The sequence below is a fragment of the Brachycentrus maculatus genome, unplaced genomic scaffold (assembly GCF_059751285.1).
Source record: "Brachycentrus maculatus isolate JH-2025_06_01 unplaced genomic scaffold, ASM5975128v1 h1tg000121l, whole genome shotgun sequence".
NCBI lineage: Eukaryota > Metazoa > Arthropoda > Insecta > Trichoptera > Brachycentridae > Brachycentrus > Brachycentrus maculatus.
In genome coordinates, this window is record NW_028280874.1 from 740863 (window position 1) to 768582 (window position 27720).

The 27720-nt window shown below is 30.5% G+C and overlaps 1 protein-coding gene across 6 annotated transcripts in view; it reads right to left on the reverse strand.

Annotated features, from left to right (window-relative positions):
- The window catches only part of NetA (Netrin-A), a 335944-nt gene that overhangs the window by 20821 nt on the left and 287403 nt on the right, over positions 1-27720 (reverse strand). For 4 of the 6 annotated variants that reach the window (XM_088259909.1, XM_088259912.1, XM_088259910.1 and 1 more), the window contains 2 exons: positions 6338-6487; positions 2073-2135 (listed from right to left, as the gene is read on the reverse strand). In XM_088259909.1, the coding sequence (XP_088116035.1) occupies positions 2073-2135; positions 6338-6487 (213 nt within the window). Of the gene's footprint in view, positions 1-2068; positions 2136-6337; positions 6488-27720 lie in introns of all 6 variants that reach the window. The other 2 variants (XM_088259914.1, XM_088259913.1) reach the window with 1 other exon arrangement.

Below are 27720 nucleotides of genomic sequence, written 5' to 3' on the forward strand. Positions count from 1 at the left end.
ATGTACTGGTTGCATTTTTATAAGTCACGCGGGTTAGGATAGGCACTGCCTTTTCTGCCTATATGTAATGCACGCCCCTGCACACATATAAATATATAGATAGAATCAACCGGGATTATAACCCAGCCAAAATATAACTTCATATCAATCTAACTCTTGCGTGTGTTAAAAAGATTGAGACATGTCCAAATATTATAAAAGTAAACGCATTAGTCACAAAACGAAAATTCAAAATCTCTCCCGTTATTTTTTGGATCCATGATTTCTTCTCATACAGTAAACTTGAATATTTGCCAGTAAGGTCGCAAGACGACTACCACATTGATCACTGTAATGTTTACAATTTACACCACGCGGCAGGAGAGTGGTATGAGGCAGGGGCGAGGGGAAAGAGTGGGAAGGGAGCGATACCAACAATTTACCAAGATTAAAAGGCGGTCTGTACCACTGTGTGACGTGGATGAAAACACGGGTCGCGAGGAATCAAAGGAAGTTCCGGGAAATAGAATCATGATCACACCGATACAGTGGTCTGTTTGCGCTACACACGCTAGTCAAATTAGTTTGGCGATTTGAATTAAGATCAAAGCTGTCATAATAAAACGGGTAAACGTAACTCAACTTGTTACCATAATATTGTGTATATTATTTTGTGGAATTTGGACGAAAAAGTATTGCAGTCATGGAATATAAATACAATATGAAATGTATATATACATATATATATATATATATATATATATATATATATATATATATATATATATATATATATAATATATATATATATATATATATAATAAATATATAAATTTATATATATATATATATGTATATAAATATACATATATATATATATATATATATATATTATATATATATATATATATATATATATATATATATATATATATATATATATATATAAATATATATATATATATATATATATATATATATATATATATATATATATATATATATATATATATATATATATATATATATATATATATATATATATATATATATATATATATATATATATATATAATATATATATATATATATATATATATATATATATATATATATATATATATATATATATATATATATATATATATATATATATATATATATATATATATATATATATATATATATATATATATATATATATATATATATATATATATATATATATATATATATATATATATATATATATATATATATATATATATATATATATATATATGGCATTGAGTATTAAAAATAGACATATTTATAATAGGTTATTAATTTAGTACATAATATATGAGATTATATGGAATGGGTGTGTTTTTAGATGGATTGCCACAAAATCAAAAGATGTCATAATATTTAAAAGAAATTGAAAATAGAAATAAAGTAACAAAACATAAATATATGGAAGTATTTCTTTAAAATTTTGTTGTAGGATGGACCTATATGAATTGATACTGTGATAACGTTTAATATATTTCTGCCTAAAAGCTTAATTTAAGCGCATTTCAGGGTGTTATTTATTAGGTAGAAAATCTCACCTGGAATCGAATACAATTGAGCTTTCTTTACTTTTTTATTATTATATGAGTTTTATTTTCTTCGGCTTGCTTATGATGGGCATAAATTCAGTAAAAGGATTGTGTTATATCTTCTTCAATCAAATAATATTATTGTAATGTAATGTGTAATTTATAATAGATTTAATGTGAAGAAGAAAAAAATACTAAAATATCTTAGCGAAATTACTTTAAAAAAGTAAGATTAGTTTATATATTAGATTAAGTTTGATTATGGAAACATCCGCGTAACGTTTTGAATTAGGTAAGGTTGAAACCATACAAATCAAAATATGAGGTTGGGTATTTGAAAATATGAGTGAATAGGTAAGAAGACGTCTCATGATAATTGATAATGTTGGCATGTGAGTTGATATTACTTCTGAAAGTGAAAGTGTTTGCCAATAGCAGGGGAAAAGACTGGTGAAAGAATAAAAAGCGATGAAGTGTATGTTAGTGAATGGTGAATGAATGGCACTTACTTACCGCGGACGGGCGGTGCATCTACCGCTTCCATCGCCTGGACTGCCTGGATCACCTTGGGGATTTCTGGAAACAAGGAAAAGAAAACGGTATTAGTAAATTAGGAATGATATGGAAAATGTACGAACATTGACAAGACTGATCAATCGGCGGTGAGTGGAGAAATTGACCAATTTACCGGTCGATTGAAATCGTAAATTAGTAAGTGGTGCAGAAATTCAAAGAAGATTTTAAAATAATTTTTTATTTAAAATAAGTTGATCACAAACTATGTGTCAACACAAGGGATTAATTAATTCCTCGTGTTGACCAAAAACGAACGTAAGGAATATTTTGTGTAAGTGTGTAAATAATGCTATGATAGTGACGCGTTGTATTGTTTCCATGCTGATTTAGTCATTGTCCTGACGAAGAGATGGGTACCTTTCAATAACGGTAGACAAAAAACTCAGTAAGTGGTTAATATAGTAGAATAACTAACACGAAGAAATGACTAATCACAAAGTAAATGCTACCAATATAAATAATACGAGTTTACATGTTTTTGACCATTTTTTGGTACTAATATTCCAAACAGTTTCGACAAACGCCTTGTCTTCTTTAGGGATAGATACGTACTATGCTACGCCTTGGATTCAATTTATCGTGAATATAAAACGACAAATAAAATTTATCAAAAGGCGAGTAGACTTGCAAATAATGAAGCTAAAATACCCATTAGGTTTTTTTTCTTGTAATTTTAATTTGACTAAGTAAATGTTACTATTCATTAGAGAGATGACGATTGTGTTTAAAGGGAAACTTCTGTATATCTTGAAATAGTGGTATTCATCTAGTAAAATTTAATTTAAGAATGGAATGCTGGATTCAGATTCACTAAGTAAAATTAAAAAAAAAAACAGAATAGTGATATTTACCAAGAAAATATTTAATTAATAAAAGATATCCACTAAGGCACTGCCGAATCCATTAATTAAAAAAGGGATGCTTGTTTATTCGAAGTTACAAAAATTTATAGCTTCTACGTAAGAAAATAATGGACTAAAATTGAAACTTACTCACCAGAATCGCATCATTAAATCCAAAATGAATCACATATTGTATGTTATATTATATCAAAATGGACCTGAAATACGAGGGGAAACCTTTTCTTACACTCGTTATACAGATACATAAATGTATGTATGTATTTCATCCAGAGATTCTTATTTTTATGCCTTTATTCCTATTTTGTAGACGTATTTATTTAATCAAACATATGCAGAAAAATTGATCATATTGTGAACCAGGCAATCACCGTGGATCTTCCTCGAATAACATCTAGAGGAAGACTAAAGAACACTTGGATGCTGCAGAAAGAAAGCATGATTCGAAGGTATGTTTTAGGCGACGTTGCCCATGATAGAAGGTCCTAGAACTTAAGACCGAGGAGAGCTGACCTCAACAGTCAACAAAGACGATAGGTTAAGATGGTGTCAGGAAGAAGAAGATTTATTTAATCAACCCGTTTTTTATCCGGCGATGTGGAATGGAAAGTAGTTTTAAAATTATTTAGGTTTAATATTTTTACAGATGTAAATTGTATTATTTTTTGACATCTCATCAAAGATGAAGAAGAATATGGAAGTCTGGGCATTTACGGGGCTGACGACCGTCATAGGCTGGTTTAAGTGATCACTTTACACACGTGTAACATTCACCAATTCTACCCATTATTGACAACCACATTACTCAAATTCTTGGAAGTTCTATATATATGAACCAATTTAGAAACCTTGTTCTTGAATCACTAGAGACATCTATTGGTGAGATGTAAAGAAGCTTTTTATTAAGCAGAAACTCTTATATTAGTATGTGAGATCCGAATCTTTTTTAGATGTATATTGGATTGCTTATAAATTATTCATATTAAGGATAATTTAAAATAAAAGTAAGTAGAGACACACGCAAAACGTTGTGAATAAAATAACTGATCAAATTATAAGCTGCATAAAAAATTGCATGTCATATTTTCATGCGTTTTCTAGCTTACATGCATCGGAATAAAGAGTCTCTGCTAAATAAAAGCTTTTCCAATCCAACCATTTATGGATCTAATGAACTCACAAGTACATCTTCACAGATTAATGAAAAATGTAAGAGTTCCAAAAATTTGAGTGGTGTGGTTTTCACTCATGGGTAGAATGGTGAACTTTGCACGTGTGTAAAGTGATCACTTAACCAGTCTATGACAGGTTAATACAATAAGCCCTGTAAATACCCAGACTTACATATTCTTTTAACTTTATTGAGATGTTCTTAAATGTTTTTTACACAGTTTGAGAAACTTTGATATTTCCTATTGAAGAGACGAGAAATAGAAAAACTGGTTATTTTCCCGCCATAGTAAAAAGGTTTTAGTAAAAGATAATGGCGGAGTAATGAAATGTCATCTTGCGACATCCGGAATGCCGAATTACTACGTCTTCCGGTTCATTTGTCGAATCACTTCCTCGTCGCTGGAAAGCCTTGACGCTTTTCCGGAAACGTCTGAGAATACAAAGGTAATTGGACACATATTTATTGTAGCCAATTTTAGAAAAAAAATATAACATATAAGTTTTTTTAGTATCTTGACATACATTTGAACTCACACCAACTCGATTGTTTTTCTTTTTTTGATTCTTAGATTTTACGATTTCATCGTTTCACTCTAATTAGATTGTTTTCCTTTTTTTAATTCGAAAATTACGATTTTATTATTACACCTCAATAGGATGTGACCCTAATTCGAATGATTTTACTTTTTTAATCCTAAGATTTTACGATTTCTTTATTACCATACATCTCGGTAAGGACCTTAATGAGTAATATAATGAGTTATAATCGAATTATAATTAATTCGTTTGTTGAAAAACAGTAAAGAAATTTCAATAAATTTAATTTTAACATTTTAGAAAAATTCATAATAATTAATATTTATTCAATTTTAACATTTAAGAGAAATCCATCCTAATACACGAGGACATAATGAAATACATGTGGAGCCGATAAACACAAATAAGTTTGCAGTAAGGTCCTTGTAATATATTGCCTTCACCCAAATTAATCAGCTGCCTGACAAATATAAAATAGAACCCAGTCAGGGGTCCAAAATGAATGAACTGAAAAAATATTTTTGTTAATGATTAGTTATATTTCTATTCGATTGTTTTTCTTTTTGCATTCTATTCACATTTAAAAAAAATAGAATAAGACTTTTTGGGTTGGGTTGAACAAGTCGCAGAATAGAATATTCTGCGCCAGTGTTGGTAATTAATCAGTGTTAAAGATAACTTTATCTCTCGCGTGCCAGAAGGGACTTCGAGCGGGCGGGTGATAGTGTGGGCGAGGGGGTGACATTTCCGCATTTAGACACGTCATTAGGGGGGCAAATCAAAAACTGACACATTTAAATATGTTGCCATAGATTGAAGATTTATCTTATTATATGGTTGACGCCAGAGAGAACTTTTGATTTTAATTTAAACACCAGCGATATTTATTAATAAGCTTTATAAAATAAAGCTCAAACTTTGTTTTCAGCGGCTTTTATTTTTGGTTCTTTTTTCCAGCCGGTTTTAAAAAGCACGTTGTCATCTTCAGGGATGGATATATGGGTCGTACATATTCATGCAGTCTGAAGATGATAAGCTGCTTATCAAAACCAGCCAGAAAAAGTTTAAAAAAAAATAGTGGATAAGAACATGTTTGCGTTTTATTTTTCAAAGTTTAAAAAATGTAACAGCAAAAAAACATTCAACAAAATTGTTTTCTATGCATTGACTTGTATATTTTTTTTAAACAATTTTAACCTGTTGCTGACTCGTGTAGGGTTTCAAGACTTAATATGAATTATCAAATTTGACAGGTGTAGGCTTCACCAATATGACAGTTATATACTGTAAAAATTCAAGCAGCCCTTAAAATTGAAAAACCCTTTATATACATAATTTTGTAAAAAAGGTTAAATTGTGCATTTTCATTATAGATTACGAAGAACCCTTTACATACATGGTTTTGTAAAAAAGTTATATTTTGCAAAAAAAAAATGCAAATATGGAATTCTGTAAATACCTGATCACATAATTCATACGTCATTTTACGTGCCGTTTTTTTGTACAACTAATTTGGTAATTATCAAGCAAGTCTGAAAGTAATTCAATGTAATTTTTTTTGGTCCAATATGATATTTTTGAACGCAATTTTTGAGGGTTAAAATAAACGAGGTTAAAATGGGGAATACTCACTGACACACGGTGCGATGTGTGACCTGCTCTGCTGGTAGCCTCTCGCGCACCTGTTGCAGGTGAGTCCTGTCACCCCGTCCTTGCAAGGACACTGGCCGCTGGTCTGGTTGCACGTCTTGCCGGAAGCCCCCACAGGATGGCAGTCGCAGGCTGGAATGAAAGCACAACTATTAGTTATATTGTAACGAAACTGAAACTCAACAGATGACAAAACAGACTATGCAGACAGTCCAGTTGAAAAAAATAGTCGTTTATTTTGGGTGTCAGTTGATGTCTGCCATTTTTGAGGGTGTAAATCAAGATTTTTCATACAGGATTAGGACTATGTATATATATTCGCTACCATTTTAAGACATATTAACTAAATATGCTTTAAATTTTTATAAATATATATATATTTATATATATATATATATATATATATGTATATATATAAATATATATATATATATATATATATATATATATATATATATATATATATATATATATAAATATATATATATATATATATATATATATATATATATATATATATATATATATGTATATATATATATATATATATATATATATATATATATATATATATATATATATATATATATATATATATATATATATATATATATATATATATATATATATATATATATATATATATATATATATATATATATATATATATATATATATATATATATATATATATATATGTATATTTATATCTATATATATATATATATATATATATATATATATATATATATATATATATATATATATATATATATATATAAATATATATATATATATATATATATATATATATATATATATATATATATATATATATATATATATATATATATATATATATATATATATATATATATATTTATATATTTATATATATATATATATATTTATATAAATATATATATATATATAAATATATATATATATATATATATATATATATATATATATATATATATATATATATATATATATATATATATATATATATATATATATAAATATATATATATATATATATATATATATATATATATATATATATATATATATATATATATATATATATATATATATATATATATATATATATATATATATATATATATATATATTATAGGAAAAGAGAATTTTCTAAGGCAAAAAATAAATATGAAAAAATCATTTGGGATTTTGGATCCCCTTTTAAATCCCCTCCTTTAACTTAAATGTAATTATTCTTTTAATACACTACTTAAATTTATTCAATTTAAATCAATTTTTTCAGATAAAAGATAAAATTATATAGTAACTTTTTAGTTTTTTCCACATTTTATTTGACCAATGACTGGGTTTCTTCGTTACAGACATCATCAGACTAGTAGGAAGGAGGCTAGACTAAACTCAGCAGTTAAAACCATGATTTTATATATTTTTCCGATAACTGAATTAAAAATTGAACGAATTTGAGTAGTGTATTAAAAAAAAATATAAGTATATATTAGTTATGGCCACTCATAAAAACAGACCACAAGACCTACACCAAGAAGAAGAAGAAGAAGAATAAGAAAGTTAAGGTAAATGTTTAATACAACTATAATATTTATTAATATATCATCCGTAGGGTGAATAATCCAATGGCTGATAAAAATAAAATATAAAATATTGCTTCATCTTTTGTGGTAACCATGTATGCAGTAAAGCCATGAATTTGGTGGCTTTATTCCATACATGTTTACTACTTCCAAAAGTAAATAGATTAAAAGGTAGGCAAATTATCATTATTTAAGATAGATAAAGTTATTAGTATACATAGAAATTTAAGAAAAATAAATTTAACTTTGTCATATTGGTAGCTTAAAACATACACTATTTCTTTTTATACTTATGTTTATAATTTAATTTCCATTTTGATTATTTTTGTACGAATACACAGACTAAATGCGGGGACGCCTTTAGTTAAATTATACATTTAATTTAAATAAGAAAGCGTTTTGAACGAAACAAGTCTTTTAATGAATGAAGTCATCAGCGTCACTCCTTAACATTACCACTTACAAGATAAGATAAATAAACAACGAACGCCTTCTTTAATTAATACAAGAGATATTGGTTCAGCAAATAAATATTAACTTAATTGGTAATCTGTCCATTTTCAATTTAAATTTATCTTGGTAAATGCTACTATTTCTAAGAATGTATTGTGAAACGTGTTTCGATACATTTAGCGTCATTTTCAAATACGGTGTTTGAAAATGATGCGGAATGCATCGAAACACGTATCATGACAGATTTAAAGGAAAAGTGGTATTTACTGAGTAAATTTTCATTTAAAATGGATGGTTTTTATCTCAAAGTGACTCTTGAATTAATTCAGAAATACATATACAGGTTTTTAAGTTATAGAAAGCACTTTATCTTAATTATAATAGATTTCAGTTGTGTGCCGACATTTCTTTGTGAAACTGCATTTTATATAATAAAATAACAACTATATAGCTTTTACCACATATACCATTTATATGGTATATTATTTGACCAGTGACGGGTGTTCTAGATCCAGTCTTATCATGTCGGTATCAACGAAACCCGATCATTGGTCAAACAAAATATATATGGATAAAACTATTTGGTTGTTATCTATTATATTATATAATTTATTTTTACAAAATAAAACTACATTGTTTTTAATCACTTTTTTATTGGTACATTTTTTCTCCAATCGGTTTCGACAAGAACCTTGTTATCATCAGGGTTTAACATGTACTTTACATGTTAAACCCTGATGATAACAAGTTTATAAAATGTGCCACAAAGTATCAGTGAAAAACATTCAAGAAAAAATATTTAGTTTTGTTTGATTTTCGTCATTCACTTCAACTGGAGAACACTCGTTTACATTTTTTACTCATTCTTATTTGAGTTCAAAAATAAAACAGTTTACAGGTCTTGAAGGAAATAAACCGTACAATCTGCGAAATCTCGCGATTAAATTGATTCGGACATGTAATAAAAATGTCGTCCTTACACGAAGACTGAGAGAGTTAAATGCAGAACATTTAAATACAAAACACACAGAAAATAAAAACACGCGAAATCTTGACGGAGAACTGGTATCCATAATGTGTGGGGAATGTATTACTAACAAGTCGCGAATTTGTATTATGAATGGTATACAATATATACGCTTTGGGCTAGTCATATTCCGAAATAAGCGTGAGTTGACATCGAGAACAAGCTAAGAAGTTATTGTTGGTGTCAACACTAGTTATTAAAGCTCATTGTAGCTTGTATCTTGTACAATATAACGGTAGTGTAAAGGCAAAATGTATATCCGTCTCAAACCAAATTTTACCGGAGAGCAAAAACAAACTTGTGAAATTAAATAACTCATTTGTTTTATGTGTTTTATATGTACATATATCAATAAAACTAAAAAAGTATTAAAACTACAGCTATATCTTTTTGCCAGATTGTGGAATTCACCATTTTAGTCATTTTGTGGAACAAACTGAAAATGAAAAATTTGACAGATATACCCCTTTGCCATTACACTACCGATATATGATAACGTGTCTTCTTCTTCCTGGCTCCATTCCAACTTGTCGTCTTTGTAGACTGTTAGGATTAGCTCTTCTCGTCTTCAGGTTGTAGGTCTTTCTATCTTGGACAACGTCACCTAGGCCATACCTTCGAATCATGTTTTCTTTCATGAATTCTTTGGTCTTCCTCTAGATGTCTTTCGAGGAAGATCCATTGCGGTTGCCTGGTTTACAATATGATCAGGTTCTCTACGTCCTATTTGCCCATACCATCTCAATTGCCTTTCCTCTAGCTTACTATCGATGTCTTTTACAGCCAGTTTCTTTATTTTGTCTCTAAGGGACACTCCAGCTGACTATTTAAGCATTCGCATTTCAGCAGTTTCTAGTTGTCTAGAGTAGGTGTTCGTTGACATCGTCCAGCATTCGCAGCCATAGAAAACGCGGGCATGACAATTGTGAGACGTGTTTCGATGCATTCCACATCATTTACAAAAACCTCGCGATAGATTGAAATAAAAGTGATATTAGTGAAATTCAAATAAAAAACTAATATTATTTTTTGACATCTCATCAAAGATGAAGAAGAATATGGAAGTCTGGGCATTTACGGGGCTGACGACCGTCATAGGCTAGTTTAAGTGATCACTTAACACACGTGTAATATTCACCAGTTCTACCCATTATTGACAACCACACTACTCAAATTCTTGGAAGAACCAATTTTGAAACATTATTCTTGAATCACTAGAACTTCACTAGAGACATCTATTGGTGAGATGAAAAGAAGCTTTTTAGTAAGCAGAAACTCTTCCATTAGTATGTGAGATCCGAATCCTGGATTATAATCACACACATGAGAAACGCCAGAAAATATCATTTTCATTTTATTATTTAAGCTTATAATTTTTTCCAGATTTTGTGAACAAGTATTTGGACACACTCGAAATGTTGTAAAAAAAAACGAATCTTTTAACCGTAAATTTCAAATAAATATATTGTATTAAGTAGAACAAAATCAATCATATTTCTGTCTTTACAGTATTGAGCTTATGACTGATTTATTGTACCATATGTATTATTTCAACTTGGATCGATGAGCTTGCTTGACCTGTGGCAGTACTCGAATCAGGACATACCATCTAATTAGTATCAAGTGCGGTTTGATTAGTTCCGGTAATTACTAGTATTAATACCCATTGCTGATTGGATGGGAATAATTAAACGCGGCGACACTGACAACTACATTACTGTGTAACGCTCTGCATCATGACATGTGACGGTATAATACTGAACCACAATCCTAGACCAGTTCATACATCAAGCAGTGGTTCCCAATCAGTTTGTTCTGAGTCCCACTTCAAGAAAGGTCTCAAACTCGCGTACCCTGTCTTTGCAAACATATTCGCCTCTTCCACATTCATACATCTCTTTAAACGTACCCGCAGATTGTTCCGACTCTCGACCAGACCACTTTCAAGTATTTGCAATACTTGATCATGCCAAGTTTTCCTCGGTCTTCTCCGTCTTCTATTACCCACCACAACAGATTAATAAATTAAACATGTACTACAGTCAAATACATTTTACTCATTAAATTAGTTTAGTTAAAATAAGTTTAAGTTTTTTTTCGAGAGTCATATCTTTTATATCTTTTTATGATAAGTCTCTATTTTTCTGGAAAATTATTTTAGACTTGAGATAACCCAAGTTATTGATTTTCAAGTATTTATTTTCTTCTCCCATTACAACTTATAACTTCATTTAATATATCTTCCTCTTCACCTTTCTTCAAGTATAATAATAGTCATTCAAGTACACACTTAAATGACAAGTGCTTACAGATATCCCACACAATATCATATTCAATTTTACCGAATCAATACTTTTCCACTGTTGAGATTGTCAATAAACGAGTAGATATTCTGATTCGATATCTTCCTTTAACAGGGATGGAGAACCTATGGCACGCGTGCCATAGGTGGCATGTGAGACGATTTTGCATAGCACGCGAATGAAGAAAAACAATCAAAGTGATTATACAAAAAAGATTTAATAGCAACGGGTATTTTAACAATTTTTTCGTCGACTTATTCCTGTGAATCATTATTTTCTTCAATGAACTTCATTAAATCAGACATTAGAAGTAAACTTACAGGCGAAAGTACTACTGCTTGTATTCTATTAAAAGCTACCAGTTATGAACCCGATATAAATAAAAATTGGCATCCAGCATTTACAACAAAAATCTCAATAATAATGGAGTTTTAAGGGTTCTACAGTTTTTTTTATTAAGTTTATTATTTTTTGTATTTTTTCATAAATAAGTACTTATTAATTTAATCGATGTATTAAGCTTTGTTTATATTAAAATCTGAAGCAACACAAACATTTAATGCATTTTTATTTCCATGGCATGTGGCACACCACGTATTATTATATTATAAAAATATTTTTTTTGTAATTAAAATGCAACTTGCATTGGATGGAAAATCACAAAGAACTTCAAATAAAAATTATATATTTTTTTGGCATTTAGGCTCAAAAAGGTTGGCCATCCCTGTCCTATAATATCAAACTACAGTTTTACTATCATAATGTAACTTACACATTCTCATAATGATATTCATTCATCTCGAAAACATTAATCTGTATCTACAATATTATAGGTCTGAGGGCCAAATACAAGTATCATGATAGGGCATGCCTCAACGGACACGAAAAATGTGTCGACTTGTGGACTTGTGGTTAGTGTCGCGGACTCTTGAGTCAGAGTTTCTGAGTTCGTTCCCACTCTACCACAATTTGATACTTATTTTAAATAATAACCCGCTAAGATTAGATTAATCATAATTTAAAAAAAATCAGTATTTCATAAACAAAGACTAAATTAAACAAAAACAAAACAAAACTTTTTTTAACAAAAAGAGACTAAAATTAAATATGCTGATCTTTATATATAAATTTTTAAACGATTAATTACTTACATATTTTAACGATAAAATAGTGTTAAACAAAAAATTTAATGAACATATTACTTGAAATAAGGATAAAATAAGACTGCCATTGTTGAAAAAAAACCGAGTCACAAAATTGTTTAATGTTAATATAAGGGTTTGAAAATGTAAGGTGAGATGCCTGAATGTATGAAGAATGAAAAGAGTCTGAAAGAATTTTAAAATAAATGTTTTGTTTACTATAAGAAGATGTAAATATGTATATATGATGTAAATTAAGTGTAAATAATAGTTTATATTAGTGTAATATAAGCTAATAAAAGAAATTAAATAATTTTTAAGAAATTCAATAAACATACTGAAATTATAGGTATTAGAAATGTGTGCTTTATTTTTGTTCTATTTCACCTGAGTGGGAGTGTTCACGCTGGGTAGCTACAGGTAATATATTTAAAAAGTTTGTTTATATTTTCATGATGATTTTAAAGTGCATTCAGTGCAAAACATTTAGTTTCATATATTATTCAATATTTTATACATACACTTTTCATCAGTAGTTCTAGTGCAGTTATCAATGCATCATCCCCACTCTTTTATTTAAGCTTTGCTATTAATGTGTCTAATAAATCATGAATATTGCAAAATGTATCTAGTTACTTACTATCTACGTAGTAACGAGCAAGTTTTTCCTACTTGGACAAATACAATTAATCAAGTTAGATATACATATTAAAAGCTCACACAGAAGCTTGATCAAAACACAGTTAATTTATTATTAGATTAAAACCAATATTTTTAGCTTTTCTACTTTTTTATTTGACCAGCGACCGGGTTTCGTCGTTGCCGACATCATCAGACTGGATGATGTCGGCAACGACGAAACCCGGTCGCAGGTCAAATAAAAAAGTGGAAAAGCTAAAAATATTGGTTTTAATCTAATAATAAATTAAAAATGCAATTCCATCACGAAGTGTCAGTGGATAATATAAATCTATTAAAACACAGTTAGTTTAAAAACTAGTTCTAGAGCAGTGGTTTATTTATAATATGAGAACATAATAATATATTTCCAGATCAAAGTTAAATTTATTTATTTCTTGAATGTTTTTCGCAGATACTTTGTGGCACATTTTATAAACTTTATAAAATAATGTTGAAACCAGTTGGAAAAAGTGTACCGATAAAAAGTGGTTAAAACAAAGTTGTTTTATTTTAAGTTTGAATTTATTTACTTTATTTTGAGTGTGTCCAAGTACTTGTTCACAAATATGGTTTAACTCGACTTGTTGAAATATAAAAATGTAAAAAATATAAAACACATTTTAAATAAAACAAAGATTATGTATTATGTTATGTTAGGAATTCGTACATCGGAATATCGTAAAATAATGATTTAACGACCCAACATTGTACGGTAGCATATATAATTTTAAAGTATTGCCAATATTTAAATTCAAGTTTTGAAATTATCCAGTTATGAGGGAGCGAAAAGCGAGAGGCAATTTAAATAAATACGTAATTTAATGATTTTATGCGTTTCTGTGAATCAGTGGATAAATTGGCGATTATTAATGATTTTTCATAACACACTTATTTATTGATTCGGCGTTAACTTTGTGGAATGACATGTTGATTAAAAAGAAGAGGTGAAATTAGTGGTCTGTTTTACCAAAAAATATTATGAATAAGACTAATATGAATATCTTTAATGGGTCGAAAAAAAATCGTTCTCTGACTTGTTGGGTTCTTTTTCTAATTGAAGTGGTTTTATATTATCCACTGACACTTCGTGATGGAATTGCATTTTTAATTTATTATTAGATTAAAACCAATATTTGCATTTTTTCATGCATTTTTTCATGCATTCTGACACTTCGTGATGGAATTGCATTTTTAATTTATTATTAGATTAAAACCAATATTTTACCCAGTCTGATGATGTCGGTAACGACGAAACCCGGTCGCTGGTCAAATAAAAAAGTGGAAAAGCTAAAAATATTGGTTTTAATCTAATAATAAATTAATTGAAGTGGCATTACTGAGAAAAATGGCGAAATATTATGAATAAATCTCGAAAGACACAAATTTTAATCTGATTAAGATTTTTTCAGTGTGGTGAAAAATTTCATTTTTATTATTTAGTGAATTGTTCAACGAAATATGACTGTTAATGTGACCGTATTTTAATATGATATTCGCGTGTAAATGGGCCGGATAATTTAGTGTCTCCGCACACTTGTCATTCCAATTTATTACCAACAGTCTGATTTGTTAACGTCTGGATTTACAAGTGTGCGGCGGGCGATACGTAGAATGCTGGCTGATTTATTATATTTTAAGGGTGGCATGCATGACACTCAACCTAATTACGTACAATCCTATGGACTTGAATTATATTTTGATCAATTTGATTTATAAGAATGTGCACTCTCCGGATTGAAATACCTTAAAACATTAATAAAAATAACGAATGTGTTTTTAGGGGAATATTTCACGACGCGATGACATCTCGCTATTCGCTTTTTAGACTTTTTCTGTCCGTATCACAGAGCTTGATGACAAAATTGATAACCAAACGTAGCAAAAGTTGATTGAGTTGTCAACTTTCTAATTTAAAAATATTATAAAATAAAACAACTTTGTTTATAACCACTTTATTATTGGAACATTTTCTCTATAACCGGTTTCGACAAGAACCTTGTCATCATCAGGGATAAGCATTAAAAAAATATATATATAATAAATATATGGAGCAGTTTTTAGTCTAAAGTTTTTAGTTTTTTTTTAACTAAAAAAAATATTCTACTTAATTTTTTTCTTTTGATAATTTATGAAAATTGTTACGTCTGTTCAACTTATTATTTTTTTAACAATTTCACAATAATATGTGTAGTAACATCATTTTAAATAATATATAAAATAACATTTTTTCATAGGATCTATAAAAACATTTCAACACGTAGTATTTTTATACAACATATATAATTTTTTTTTTTTTTGAAAAATATATAGTCTTTATTTATTTGGTCACATCGTTTTGCGATTCTTGAATTCATATAATAAGTACATTAAAAAGTATACTTAATTTTGAATATTTTATTTTTAAACAAACAAATTTGGTGTTATGGACTTTTTAACAGAGGAAATTATTATAACTCTATCTCTTCATAAATTGTCTAGCATGTTAACCATTGCTTTTATTATAGATAATAAAATAAATTCCTCTTAAAAGGATTGCTTTTGTTTGATATAACAGAATTTGCTTATGCAAATTGCTTCCTTTGAACTGAATTTTCATTTTGCAGTCGGAATGTAGTCTGTTGTGTTTAAGTACCTAGGTTCGTAGATATCCTTGTATCTTAGCGAGTCCTTGTCGTCGGGCCTCGCGGTGCGATGAGGACATTAAGGTTTTATTTGTTAGATGGTGTTAAGATAGCGGAGTAATCATCCCACACCAGTACGCGTTGCTGATATCCTGGTAATTCGACACCCTGATAACAGGTATTAATATAAGTTAACAGAAATGAGAAGAAATTATTTCAAAGTAACTCCGTGAGATGGTCAACTTTAACGAAATATTTAAATTTACATACTTTAAAACGATAATGAATAAAGGAGTAGTAAAAGTAAGGACTAGCCGGAGCATTTCGTCGTAACGTAACATGTTACGATGCGAGCATTAGGCAGTCAGTACAGCGAGCCGAGCTGCTCGCCGCTCGTTCCGAATGCTCCATCCGAAGTCGGATGCAATTTTAGGTTAGTACAGGGTTGCCAATCTGTGGGAAATTCCACAAACTGGGTATTTGTAGGGATTGGCACTTTATTTTTTTTCTTCATTTGGAGTAAGGAGTAGTTAATTAAAGTCACAGAACCAAGAGTCACGTCTTCGTCGTCCGACATTTTAACTACAGTACGAATGCAATGTCGCAAAGATTCATACAGATTTTGGGTTATTGATTCAGATTTTAAGATTTTTTGGTGTGACATAAGGCAACACTGAGCACAAGGCCACTAGCGAGCACTGATCGCGGTCAGCCAGCAATGCCGTAACGTCATGACGTAACATGTTAGAAGAATAAAATAATATGAATTCACACTAAAAACCCATACCCCATAACTTGTATGTGATATTTATGTCAATACATTACATTCTTTCAATTAAAATTCATTTCGTCCGAAAAAATATATAAAATCATGGTTCTTCCACCCCTGCCTTGTTGTGTATTTAACATTAAAAAAATTCTAGCTTCCCACTAGTCTGATGATGTCGATAATAACGAAACCCAATTACTTGGTCAAATAAAATAAATGTGGAAAAATATATAGTTTCTGCTTTATTATATCTTTTGAAAATAAATTTTGAAAATAAATTTTGAAAATTATATTGATCACAAGTTTATTAACGTTTTTTTCCGTGGAAAGTTTCAACTCAAATAAGAAATTTATTCATTTACTAATAACTTTCATTTGATCCGTAAATTAAAAATAAAAAGTTTATTACGTTGATGAATCCTACATACTTTGAAGTAATAAAATACTTGATAAACGTTAATGTAATATTTCGTAGCATTTAATAAAATTCTCGTGAAAGATGTCCCTCATTAAAATTATATTACACAAATAAATTCTCCCAGATATAAAATTTAATAATTTAGCAACTAATTGGCCAACATTTTGTTTATTCGCCATTTTGTGGTCACGATTTTCTGATGGTCTAAATTATGACGAACTGTAAATTAAAAGGTTTATTTTATATTTTAAGAAAATATTTAATATAATCTCTACAAAGATGAAGAAGAATAGGAAGTCTAGGATAGGTAGGGTGAATAGAACGTCATACCAATTTGTATTTGCAAGCAATCTTCGCCTCTTCTACATTCATGCATCTCCTCATACATACCCGCCGACTCCTCTGCTTCTACATTCACCTTTAAAATTTGTTTTATTATTCTTTCTTCTTTTATTTGATTCACATCCCCAAACTATCTCAACACACATTTCTTAGTTTTATCAATAATGCGTATTTCATTATTACATTCTTTACTTTTATTCGTACATCAATTAGTCGAACATCTATCATACATCGTTTTGCCGCACATTCATCTAAGAAATCAACTTTCAACTGCATTCGGTCTACTTTAATCCTTCTTTTGTCAACTCCATGCTTCACTTGTGATGGTGGCGTAATGGTTAGTTAGTATAATGAAAAAAATATATATAATGCTACACGTGCGTACAGTGATCACTTAAACCAGCCTTTGACGGTCGCAAACTCTGTAAATGAGCAGACGTCCATATTCTTCTTCATCTATGTTGAGATCTCAAAAATAACTTATTTATAATGTTTTATATTAATACTTTATAATGTTTTAACATCAGGCGGGAAAATGTAAGACCATAAAATTAACATAAATTATATTTACAATAAATATCGCGTTATTGCCAGTCGAAAGATAAAAGATGGTTTTAAATGGGGAGTTTTACTATCAGCAGTACACAACCCGACACAAGTGTTCTGAAAACCGCTAAATCATTTATCAGGATCACAATCAACCCAGCTGGCTGCACGCATTATTATCATCTTCCCCCGATCACGCTGGAGGTGCCGAACGTCGCACAAACTGGCAGAACTTTGCACGGGAGCGGCCATCTTGGGACGCCGAAGGCGGTGAGCACGTTCCAAAAATTATTTCCCTCATCCTTCAACGCGACGTTTAATAGATGCGCAGATCTTGGTAATTGAAACTGGTTTCAGTGCACTAACCCTTTGATGTCTCGACTCATTTGACTTCTAAAATAATAAGGTATATTCTATAAAAGTTGTTTCTCTACCCGGCCGACTTTCTCCGGGGTATGCTTGGCTACAATAGCTTAGAGACTAGAAGGAATGTGTATTACCACCACTACTACTACTACTACCACCACGCCATTTCCCCGCAGAGATAGGCAGAAATGAACGCCACACTCCACTGTCCTGACATACACTTCTCGCCTCCTTCACATCCATACATCTACATAGTCATACATGCCCTCCGATTGCGCAGACTTTTGACACCACCAGATTTTAGGTTCTGATTAATATGATCGTGCCAAGTCTTTTTTGGCCGTCCTAGTTCTGTTTTCGTGCTCACATTCGCCAATATATTTTCTTTGTCAATCTCTCGCTATCCATTCGCTCCACATGTGTATTTGATTACGCATTTTAATCGATTGTTGCGCGGTAAGATCGATAATCGTTAAATGATGCGAAGCACCGGTCTGTATGTTCCCGATAGTTACCTCATTACAGGATTGCAGACTTCCTAATTTTAAATAGATTTATATTATCCACTGACACTTCGTGATGGAATTGCATTTTTAATTTATTATTAGATTAAAACCAATATTTTTAGCTTTTCCACTTTTTTATTTGACCAGCGACCGGGTTTCGTCGTTACCGACATCATCAGACTGGTGATGTGATCCAGTCTGATGATGTCGGTAACGACGAAACCCGGTCGCTGGTCAAATAAAAAAGTGGAAAAGCTAAAAATATTGGTTTTAATCTAATAATAAATTCCTAATTTTATATTACATATTTATATTCTATCCTTATTCAGAAAATTTTCAGTCTAAGTGATTTGTTTCACTAATTAATTTGTCAGTTTGCGTAATATCTATTCATTTTTCATTTGAGTTTTACTTGGTACTTGAAGAAAAAGTGGTATTCACCAAGTAAAACTTAAATATATTTTATTATTATTATTTGTTTTATACTTCAGCAATCATGTACCTATGTTTTTTCTTAGAATACGAATTAAAATAAATTGAAAAATAAAACAAATACTTTATTTGAATTAAATAGATTTTCTTTAACCATTTTCAAAGCCTGACAATTGTCTTCAAATGCAAAGAAAACAATGCATAAAATCTACTGTTTCTAGGATCTTCTAACGCACGAGAGTCTCACACATATTTGAAAAATTACATGATTAGATATCTGAAAGCAAGGAGAATATAAAAAAAAGTGTATACTTACTCGTATTTTTCATACAAAAATTGGAATTTTGTATTATAATGTGATATTGGAAGGGTTACTGATTCTGCGTGGGGTTTTGTAAACCTTTTCACGAGTAGTTAGGAAATAATTTCCATATTTAAGTGAAGCGTAGCAGCCCAGAGGTGTCGGTAACGATGCTGATTACCTTATTTGAATAATTACATCTCGATGAATATTTTCAATTTTGATTACTCGTGTTGATTGCGCTTTTCTGTCGGATATTATTTTATGCACATCGAATATTGCCTCATTACTTTCCATAAGTCTGTCAAATTAATTTAACGCTTGTTATGTTTAAAGCACTAACGAGAATAAGCTCGAATTGAGAAATAAAACATCCTAAACATTATAAAGTTAATGAGATATTCCTGAATTATACTTTGTAATTTATAAGTGTATTATCGCTTATGTCAGTGTTCCGCAAACTTTTTCTATTCAAGGTAAACCTACGAAATTAAAAAATTTCAGAATGCATATTTACCATATTATGGTAACATATTTAGCATATTATGTTTAATGCGAAATGTGAGCCTACTTAACAGAGCACAGGCAATAAAAATTTGGAGCAATTGTGTTATTTTCATAGCACTAGACTTTTTCCCGCGGCAAACCAACTAATCACCACGGTACACCAGTGTGCCGCGGCACACACTTTGCGGAACAATGGCTTATATAATGATATTTGAATTTGCTGTAAAACGATGCACATATGATACATGGTGGAATGGTGATATATGAAAAGAATGCAAAGCTGAGATAAGCATCGTCGATAAAATTAAGGAAGGTGTGTTGAGACGGTTTGGGCATGTGAATCGAATGAGTGAAGAAAAAGAATAGTAAAAAAGTTCAGATTTCAACATCATACAAATTTTCGTTACAAATAAATACATTCGAGTTAAGGAATAATTCTGGAGATTCATACATACGAGTATTTAATTAAAATACATAATATAAGATCTTTTATATCCGGTAGACACCGATAAGCGGTGTTGAGACTGTGCTTATTCAATTAGGTACTCCTTTAGTAGATGCAACACTATAGTACCATAGATATGGCCGATCAAATCAAATAACGACTTCTTTAAAATAAGTCGTCACTTAATTCGGTTTTTGGATTCGATCATTTGAAGTTTATCAGCGCACGAATTAAGTTGTGTATTGCGTTTTTATAGCTGATATTTTTGAAAATCAGTAAATGTCCATATTTTCATATTCTTCTTTATTTACATATGTTGAGATATCAATGAAAAAGTCTTAATATAAAAAAAAAATCAGGTGAAAAAAAAAATCCAGAATTTGTCAACCGAAAATGCGGATATACTCAAAATATTGTGAGTATAAAAAGATCAAATAAGTTTATTCGTAATTCATACTGATATTTTCAGGCGTCTTCTGGTATGTAAAATAATAAGGAAAGAATTTTACATACATTTCATGAAGGATAGTAAACGAACTTACTAAATTCAACCATAGACGCCACCGAAGAAGTAGCAGGCGGAAAATGAAGCATAAATATAAAGTCCAAAGTTTTGATAGCATTGGTTTCAATTATGGTGAATGTTATACGTTTATAAAGTGGAAGCTTAAACCGGCCTTAAACAAGTCGTAAGTCCTAAAATGTATGCCCCTATAATTGCCCAGACTTCCATATCCACAGAATAAAATAACAAATATAAAATTCTTTCCACATAAATTTATACGAAAAAAATATAAAGTTATTTTTTTATTTTATAAAATGTCAGTACAAAACTTAAATTCCATATCTATGTTAATAAATAAAAAAAATCTTAATTTTACATAAAAAAATTAAAGACGGTAAAGTAACGAATACCATCTAAATCGGGTTAATGATTCGGGGTGATTAATCGATTCGGGTAACCGAAAAAGTAACAGTTATCCGTTAGTCACATCTCTACAGTCTAATACATTACCCTCGGCTGAAAGTCAAGCATAACAATTTGCACCGACTGAATTGCTGAAATAACTTCGAACTGAAATAACTAAAGTTTTGCAGGCAAATAGATAAACTATGCCCGGCACCTCAAAATAGCGAGCGAAATAATTAACACTTCATAAACGATAAGTCGCAGGCAAGTACAGTTAACTGGTATTCCCGACTTAAGCGCGTTTACGCGCTCTCCAATGCCTTGCCCGCCAGGCTGCCATACAAAATCAGCGTGTAAACGCGCTCATCTTTGTGCTTGTTTCCAGTTTAGGTCAAGCATTGAATTTGATCATTTAAAATATGGAACGTAAAGGTTCACATTTGACACCACACAGATACATATTTGGTAACTAACTTAAAACTAACTAACCATCACGACGCTTCCCCGCAGGGGTAGGCAGAGAGAATAGAACGCCACACCACTCTGTCTTTGCAAACATTCCTCTTTAACGCACGCGTCTTCCACGTTCATGCATCTCCTCATACATACCCGCCGATTATTACGACTCCTAACCTGACCTCTTTCAAGTATTTGGCATACATGATCATGCCATGTTTTTCTCGGTTTTCCTCTGCTCCTTTTTCCAACTACATTTGCCTCATTTTTTTTTTAAATTTGTTTCCTCACTCATTCGTTCTACATGTCCAAACCATCTCAGCACACCTTTCTTAATTTTATCGATAATGCTTATCTCAGCTTTGCATTCCTTCCACATTTCACTATTCGAACATCTATCATACATCGTTTTGCCACACATTCTTCTGAGAGATCGCATTTCAACTGCATTCAGTCTACTTTCATCCTTACATTTGGTAAGTCTTCATATTCTTCTTCTTCGTGTATCATGTCAGGTCTCCCCGATGTCGACTAATGCAGTGACCACAGCATCCCGACGGTTCTGATTCCCGTCCAATCTAGTATATTCCGGAGCTAGGAGATATGCCTTCTGTCCATACCTCATAAACCTTTTAAATCTCTATACGATGTAATAGTTTGTAATTATTTCTTCTAAACACATGCCCCAGATAGGATTGTTTCCGGTATTAGATATCAGTCAGCAATTATCATCCTACTCTTCTTCTTTATATCACATTTACACCGCTGACCATATCGTTCCAAGGAATGCGCACCATTCTACGATGAAACTACATTTCAAATCATAATGTCCAAATTATATAAAAGAATAAGTCTTCATAATATTATTTTTATGACATCTCATCAAAGATGAAGAAGAATATGGAAGTCTGGGCATTTACGGGGCTGACGATAATAATTTGAGATAATCCAGATCTTGTGAACAAGTATTTGGACACACTCAAAATGTTGTAAATATCTTTACAATATCTTTTAAGTAAAAATATTTTATAAAATTGGTTAGGTTTTAATAAATAATAAATAAAAACCCTTATCCGCACCAAATGGTGCATAGGGCACTGCTTCATATAAACGCAGTGTTATCTTGATCGTTTACACATGAAGGAAAGGTGATCAGCCCTCCGCTTCAAGTACCAGTCCAGGATAATATTAAATAAATATTACAGTGAAAAAATCACTTATATTTATTTTAACCCCCTGGGAATCGAACCCAGGACCTCCAGTACGGTACGGTACAATGGGGAAAATACTGAGAGTAACACGCGAGATAAATGATACTCGAAATAATTGATATTACAGAAACAAGGCGTAGCTGTTCCTCCCACTCCTTGATCCGCCTTTTGACTCGTTATTTCATTGTATTACTTTTCTTTCATTCCCTTCATTCAATACAGTTATTTGTTAAAAAAACCTGTTATTTTTTTAAAGAATAAGGTAACGTTCTTAAATTACTTTTTTTTTTGATCTGTAAAATAAAACGTTATAATTGCCTGCGTCCGTAAAGGTGGCACAGAACTGATCATCTGGCCTTCGTTTAATTAACGTTCAAGTTAACACCGTGTCTATCTGAGGTGGCCTATGCACCATCGAGTGAAGAGAGGGGCCAGAAAAAGTGTGTTTGAAAGAAGAGTTATTAACAATCGATTTGAAGGCCAAACTCGCATTAAAAAAAACTCAGTTGGCTTCCGGCAATCCATAGAGTTGGTCATCTGGTTACACCCATTTAAAAAAATAGATATTGATTTTTTTTTGTTTTTTAGAATATGTATTGAAAATATATTTTTATTATTTTCATAATAACTCAACCTTTCAGTTACTGTTTTCTTTTCACTACCATATATTTATTTCAAAGAAAAATCTTATTTTTTCAGTACAAAAATAGAGTTTTAAAAATACGTAAAATGTTACCTGAGCTTTAAGATAATTAAATTGCTATTTAACGAATACTAGGCCTTTATATTTAAGGTAGTAAATTTTTCAATTTACAGTAAAATTCTGTAGTTTTTATTTAAAATTATTGTAAGAAATACTACTGTATTTTACTTGTATATATTTATATTGTTATTTTTATTTACTCGCAAAAAAGTTATATTTGTAAATTCGAGTGGTATTTTTAACAAAATCTTTGAAAGTAATTGCGGTGTTACCCTTTTTGAGAAAAAAATCGAGTTTTCTTGTATAATTGAATTTTTACGTCTACAAAGCTTAAGAGCCTCATTATATTTAATTACACATAATTTAAATTTGACTAAATCCCACCGCAAAGGAAGGGTTACATTGTTCGATTCATTAGGGTTGGCTGATAAGGGCCACGGAAAAATCGTCCTTGCGGAAGGGGCTTTAAAGGTATTTTTTAATTAAGACGTTCCGACCGACACTGGATGGTCGCTTCTGTTACAAGTTTCACGGGGTTTTGTAGATGGTTTACATTAATTTCAACGTCTATAAGTGTGTGTTTTCGTTGACAGTGACGGAACAGTTTCAAACGAGAGTTTAGCTGTGTAGATAACCCCTTCAGGGCTGATTTTGTCACATTGAAATATTCACATTTAATTTAACATTTTTGACATCTCAACAAAGATGGAGAAAAATAAGTCTGTCTGGGCATTTACAGGGCTTACGTCCGTCATAAGCTTGGTTAAGTCATCACTTTACACACGTGTTACATTTGCCGATTCAACCCATGATTGACAAACATATACGTACAACTGTAAATGCCCAGACTTCAATATTCTTCTTTATCTATATTGAAATGTAAAAATGTAGATATCTCCACTTAGGGGTAATGACCCCAAAGTGGAGATATCTAGATTTGTGCAAGTATTTGGACACTCAAAAAAAAATTACATTGTCAAAACGACGATTTATGATAAATGTACTTTTGTGGCTTATTTTCAATTATATAAATACATATGTATAAATAAACACACACACACACATATATATATATATATATATATATATATATATATATATATATATATATATATATATATATATATATATATATATGTATATATATATATAAATAAATATATTATTTTTTTCTTCACTTATGACAACTATGATGTAGTTAAGTGTAATGTTTTTTTTTATGTAGAGAAAAATGTAAGTGTTTCTCAGTTCAGAAATTGTTTAACATATTACACTGTAAATCCATATTTTCCGTAAATATTTCTTTCGACCATACCCTAAGACCCGAAAGTTATGAATAAATACGGTAGTTTAATATTTTTAAGTATACTATGGAAGAGAAGAAAAAAATTATTATTAAAATTTATAACTTCACAGCACATTTTTAACCTTGTAAAAGATTAATACGCGTGTCGGCGTGAAGAGGTTATATGTATTTAATAAAGACTTGTTCTAGTATTCGACAAGCCAAGGCACAAGCTAGACAAGCAGACACTGTGATCACACTTTGATCATAGTTGGAAAACCACTCACATACTTGGTATTTGTGTTAGTAATTGATTGCTAAGGGGAAAGATTCAACGATTAATAACTTTAATAACTAATTTTAGTTCCACATTGGAGATTAATTTCGCAACTTCCCAGATGTGAACACTGACTTATGTATGATACTTATGTAAACGGATTGCAGCACAAGTTGTTGGCGTTGGTGGAATTCCATTATGTTTGATAACTTAAACATTCATTTCAACAAAACTATGAAAAATTACAATAATAAATTATATTACCAACAAATATAAACAATAAAAAAGGGTATATTACTTCGAGAAATAAAAATACTTTGTGTTTTGATCCACTCACTTTTTTTATTAACCAACTAGTTTCGGTAACAATCTGTTGCCCTCTTCAGGGTTTAATTTATGACCAGTTGTTGCCGAAACTAGTTGGTTAATAAAAATGTGAGTGGATCAAAACACAAAGTATTTTTATTTCTAGAAATAATATATCAATATGATCCACAAAGTTAATGCTTTCCATATTCAAAACATAATAAATAAAGGGTTTAAGTCCTTCTTCAAGCACAAGAGCTTAATCTCTTTATTGAAGAGAACAACAGCGTTATTAATTTTAAGATTGTAAAAGTAGAAATGTCTTGAAAACGAATTTAAAAAAAAACACAATAATTCCCTTTCTCGGAAAACAATTTTTTGTTGAAATATAGATTTTAGCACAAACTGGCTGCCGAATCAATTGATGAAAAAATATGATCTATTTATTGTAAGGCGAGAATTTAATGGTCAGTCAGATGTGATCAAAAATATGGTTGTCAGTTAGCACCTTAACGAGTCGCGAACATCTCGGTGGCTTGTACAATATAATATGAAAACCTCGGCAAATGGTAGATATGATGAGATATGCTTAGCCGATAGCAAACCAGTTGTTGATGTCGAGGACGTGCGACAAAATCTGACGGTAAGTGGAGGGCTTAAAGTCTACAGAGTTGCAAGGCAATATAGGCAAGTGTCGTCTCTCCCATTTCGCGAAGCAGTGTCTAAAACAGGGATTCAAATGCATTTTTTAAAGCAAATGAATTATAACTAACAAAGTTCTCCTCGGTGGGGTAAGGGTAAGCGTGTTTCGCTACCGTGTTAAAGGTCCCGGGTTCGATTCCCAGGGGGGAGGGTGAAAATAAGTATTAGTGATTTAACACTATAATATTTATTTAATATTATCCTGGATTGGTCCCTGAAATGCAGGAGTGATCACCTTGCCATCAAGATAACACAGCGTCAATTCGATGCAGTGCCCTATTCACAATTGGGTGCGGATAAAGGTAAGAAGAACTAACACACTCACCAACACGCTGCTTCCCCACAGGGATAGGCAGAAAGAATATAACTCTACACTACTCTTCTACCTTTGCAAACATCCCTCGCTTATTCTACATTCATGTATCTTTTCATGAATTCCCACTCCTGACCTGACCGCTTTCAAGTGTCTGATATAATTGATAATGCCAAGTTTTTTCAGTCTTATTCTGCTCATATTTATAGTTAGATTAGCCTCAAAAAAATATTTTGAAAAAAATTACATTTTTAAGTGAAGTAATTAAGTAGAACCCTAAATGTATAGATGTGAGATTCTTTTTCAGGATATTTAAAAAAAAAATCTTCATCCATGTTGAGATTTAAATGAACATCCTGTTTAAATAACTCCTAGTTAGGGAAAAATATATCCACCACTTGTTAACAAAAATATAAGTACCCAAAAATTTGTTAAGAGTTATAAATTCTGCTAGATTCAAAACTAATTTAAATAATGATTTTAGCATTTTTTTAAATGTTGTTATTTGAATAAAAATATAATAGGGGAAAGTCATGTTTTGGCAACCCTGGCATAAGATGAGGAGGTTAGATAAGGAATCTGTTGGCTTATCAGGTGGCGGAGAGCGCGAGAAAACTTAAGTGCTTTCTATAAAATTATAATTTACCATTTATTTACAAGTACACTTTAATGGTGTATCAGTATACTACTAGTCGTTTAAAAATCCTTTAACGACTTTTAAATAAATTGCGTTATTGAGAGATTACAG